Source organism: Pyxicephalus adspersus, chromosome 8 (assembly GCF_032062135.1).
Source record: "Pyxicephalus adspersus chromosome 8, UCB_Pads_2.0, whole genome shotgun sequence".
In the NCBI taxonomy this organism is placed as follows: Eukaryota; Metazoa; Chordata; class Amphibia; order Anura; family Pyxicephalidae; genus Pyxicephalus; species Pyxicephalus adspersus.
The window spans coordinates 74,015,489-74,020,197 of NC_092865.1; the positions used below are offsets into that span (position 1 = coordinate 74,015,489).

At 37.8% G+C, this 4,709-nt stretch overlaps 1 protein-coding gene across 1 annotated transcript in view; it reads left to right on the plus strand.

Annotated features, from left to right (window-relative positions):
• TNRC6B (trinucleotide repeat containing adaptor 6B) overlaps positions 1 to 4,709 on the plus strand; it is a gene marked incomplete in the record, with an annotated part of 83,585 nt that overhangs the window by 70,715 nt on the left and 8,161 nt on the right. The window contains 1 exon segment of the mRNA XM_072421251.1: positions 1,561 to 1,707. Coding sequence (XP_072277352.1) covers positions 1,561 to 1,707 — 147 coding nt within the window.

Genomic DNA, 4,709 nt, shown 5'->3' on the forward strand with positions numbered 1-4,709 from the left:
ATATATATATATATATATATATATATATATATATATATATAATTTTACCTATGAGTTAAGAGGTGAATTCCCCCATGTGTTAAAACTTACATAAAAAAAAATCAATATTTAAAAAAAAAAATCTCAAGCTAGTGATTTTTAGGCCAAGATATTGAGATTTGCTGCAGTGGAAAATCTGACAAATCAATAGCAAATTAAATGCCAACTGAGCATGACTTTAGATTTAGACCAGTTTACCTTGTGTTCAAAGTAGGTTACAAATGTATTCAACAGTTAATGTTTGTTGCAGAAAAGATGTGGGATTTAACAAAAATGAAACGTTATCGACATGCAAAACTATTTTCTCCACTAATTTTCCTATTAGGTGCCTCTTGTTCAGGGTGTAAAGTTGAATAGCTAGAGCTATGTATGCAATCATAAATTTAAACCCCATTCTTTCTCAAAATGTGTTTTACATTTTTCATAACATAAAAATTCATACAGTGGGGGAAAAAAGTATTGAATATGTCAACTTTTTTTTAGTAAATATATTTCTAATAGGGCTATTGACATGAAATTTACACCAGATGTCCATAACAACCCAAATATTGTACACACACATCCATCAGAAATTGAAACGAGTAAGTTCATAAATTTTGTGTAATTAAGTGGAATGGCACAGGGAATAAATATTGAACATACTGAAATGTATTTAATACTTAGTAGAAAAGACTTTGTTGGTAATGACAGCTTCAAGACAACTCCTGTATGAAGAAACTAGTTTTATTGATTGCTTAGGTGTGTCAGTTGCATGTCAATAGCCCTATTAGAAATATATACAGACAAAAAACAGTGACGTGTTCCATTCCTTTTACCCCCACTGTATGTTCACACTACGTTGAATATAGACTACCCTTTACCCTTTTCAGCATGGTCTACATCTCAGGACAGGGGTTTATGTATAAATATACCATGTATATGTTTGCCCGCTTAGCCTTTACTTTAGATGTCAAGAGAGTTCAAACAACCTAATTATTCAAGTTCATTATTTTAAAAGGTAACCAACAAACAGCCTAAATAAATTGAGTGATTCTACTCTCCAGTTAATCAAACTAATTGTATCAATTTCTTTCTCTTTTTTTCTGGATAACTTAATATCAAGTAATTGAATAGTAATGTCATCTGCAATTTTTTTTACTCCCATTAATGAAAGGGTTCCTTTTGCATGTCTCCTGGGGTGCATGCTGTAGGTATCCTGGGTGGCTTTGTGATCCCATTCTGTCTTGATTGATGCGGTGATCAAGACAGAAATGGGAGATGCTGCATCTTTTTTTTTTTTTTTTTATTGGTGTTGCATTTAAAAAAAACAATTTTTACTTCAAATAAAAGGGTTGTCTACCCTTTTATGTAAAATAAAAATTTTGAGTTTAGGTCTGCTTTAAGTCATAGCACATTTTGTGGATAAAAGCAAAATATTTGTTGTTTAGTGATTAAAAATTTGTGTCTTCATTTATTTTTATATTATTTTTAAGAGTGGTTACTGATAGATTAAGAACATTGATTCTGTGTTTCCTTTTGCAGAGTTTCAGCCTGGGGTACCATGGAAAGGAATTCAGAACATTGACCCAGAATCTGACCCTTATGTTACCCCCGGCAGCGTGCTGGGGGGTCCAGCCCCATCTCCCATTGTAGATACCGACCACCAGCTACTGCAGGACACCCCTACAGGTTTGTCATTTTGGTCATGCTTTATTCTTAGATATGTAATTTTTATGATTAAAAACAGGTATTTTTAGATGCCTAAACCCTTTTGTTGCTACCATAAGAATTACCATGGTGGTATGTAAACAAACTCCAAGACAATTTAGTTGATGGTAGTCTGTTAATTTGTTTTCAAATTGTTGGCTTTGTTTTAGATGTGACAAATGTAAAGCTACTCAATTTAACAGGCCTGGGGCAGCAGCCATTTGCATTTGGTTTATTCAAATAAGTCAATTGAATATTAGAAAACATCCAAAATAGTTTTAAAAGCCACACACTTATTACATGTTTTAGGTTCATGCCTGGACAATATTGGGTTACTTTAGTGTCTTATCCTTTTATAAGCACATCCAGTTTTGAGTTTTGACATGTTTGAGATCTATTTATTCTATGCCATTTTATATTTATTTTAAAATTAACAGGATTGTATTGTGTCTGTGTACACTTGTAAAAATGTATTTTTTACTAAAAGATATGTGTTTGATTACCAGAACTTTTGTGTGACATAAAGGATGGCAGTTGCATCCTGACTACAGCCCACCTGGTCCAATACTTGCCTTCATCCCTGTTTAAACAGTTTTCACTTCCTGCCTATGGCTACACAGCCTTTTTCAAATATCCCTCCCACAGGATTCTTTTGCACATGCAGGCCTCTAACCAATTCATTTGTTGCAGCCTCCAGCAGTTGTATGGTTACATGTGTATATATATATGTCCCATTAAAAAAAGACACCGCTCTTGTGCAAAGTGCAGACTTCCAGGCTGGAAAAACTTTTTAATAAAACCCACAAAAAAATTGATGTAACAGACAGAAGTTAATTGTTAGACCAAGTTTAAAAGCACACTTATTAAATTGGCAATAAAAGTCCTGTACTTCTGCCATGGTATATTCAACTTAGTGATGATATAAGCTGCCACAATTTTAGCTTATTTTGACAACAAATTGATCATTAGGGCTACTGTGGAAGAACAGGTACACAAAGTATTCTCCTATTCCTTACAAGTCCTAGTTTTTAATGCACCTGAGGAAACTCCATTACCTCCCTGGCAGCCTAAATAATGAGTAATTTTTAATGTAAAAGTGGTACATTTAAAAATACTCATTTTAAATTTCCCACCTACCAGCCCAATGGTCCCCCCCCCCCACCTTCAGCCTAAGGCTCGCAAGCAGATGCCCGTCTGGCATCTGCTTCCCCTGGCCCCGTGTCCCCAGCCAGCATCTGTGTAGCCTCGTGATGCCGGATGGCATCGCCAGGGCAAGCAGATGCTGGGCATTGCTGGAGGACGCCGCAGGTGCCCGCTGGAGGACGCCGCTGAAACGTGGGAACCAGGTAGGACTTTAAAACTCCCTGGCAATTCCAACCAGAGTGTGCTTTTGGCACTGAAAATTAACCCTGAGCCATACTCGGGAATACTGCCAGGGAGGTTAAAGTAGAACTAAACTACAAATAAAACTTAATCACACTTACCTTTAATTCGACAGATCCTTCGATTCTCCTTTGGCCCTGTGTAGAGGAAGCACCCAGCACTGCCATCTTCTTTGGTCCTCTTCCTTCTTTCTACATCACCCAATCTTGCACTTGCAGGCGCAAGATCAGGTGACGTATATGAGTGATGTGAGATCAGCATTCCCATTAAAGAAAAGGCTCCTGAGCATGCCTCTGGCTCTGCGCTGCTTTTCTGTCTTTATCACCACGGTGATCGACAGAAATGGGAGGTACTGCAATTTTTACTTTATATAAAAGGTTTGTCCACCCTTTTTTGTAAAGTAAAAATTTTGAGTTTAGGTCCGCTATACCAATTTGGTAATGGGTGGGACAAACAGTTGAGATGCTAATGGATGGTACTTCAATTTATTTATTTTTTTGGATGAACTTCAAAAAAACTTTACTGTGTATTACCAGGCCAGGGATAGGTGCATCACTCTTCCACTAGGTATTATTGAAGTAGAATGATATGTGAATGCTGGTAAATCTTTATAGCAATTCCATTATTTATGCTAACAGTTGAGTGAGACAAACAGCCAGAAAGAGGGTGGTAGTGAGTTAGGTGCTGATCACAAAAGAGTTCCTACTGTTTATTTCCATCCTTCACAGAAACCTGCCGCCCTGTAATTCCATCTTCATCCTGACACGGAGGAAGTTCCTGGCGCCGCCATCCTTTCTTCTTCTTCTGGCTTCTGCCTACATAACCCAGTCTGGCACTGCAAAGGTGCAAGATCGGGTGATGTAGGCTGCTGTAAATTGGGGAAAAAAGTTCACGTGCATGAGATCTGCATTTTTTTTTCTCCCATTAAAGAAAAAGCTCCTCCAAGATCAGACATGCACAGAAGGAGCAGCCAGAAGCCTCCTGGTATGCATGATGTGGGTATACCAGGAGGCTCTGTGCTCCCATTCTGTCTTTATTCGGTCATGGCCAAAAATATTGGCACCCTTGCATTTGTCAGAAAAAGCACCACTTCTCCCAGAAAAGTGTTGCAATTACAGTTGCTTTAGTATTGTCATTTTTATTTTACAAAAGCGCTGCAATAACACAAAAAAGCAAAGGAAAAAAAAATAAATCTTTGACATTTCACACAAAGCGTCAAAACAAAATAACCAAATTCCCACTAGAGGGAAATGAACCCCCTTAACGGTAATCCCAAGTGTGACTTGGGGCGGATTTACAATGCAAGAAGCGGTTACACTCAAGGTCGCTACAAACATTGAAATAAACCCACTTACCTTGTTCTGTTGGCGTCCCCCTGCGTTCTTCTGGTCCCTGAAGGTCCTCAGGACACGTCTTCTTCCTCCGATCTCCATCCACCGACTGCAGAGACGTTCTCCGGGGTTTCCCGGTGACGTCGGTGTGTGCAGGAGGAGCATCGGAAAATTCAATTAATTTTGTAGATTTTTAGATTCTATACAAAGCAGCTGTATTGAGTCCAATACAAGGAAATCTTTATATATATATATATATATATATATATA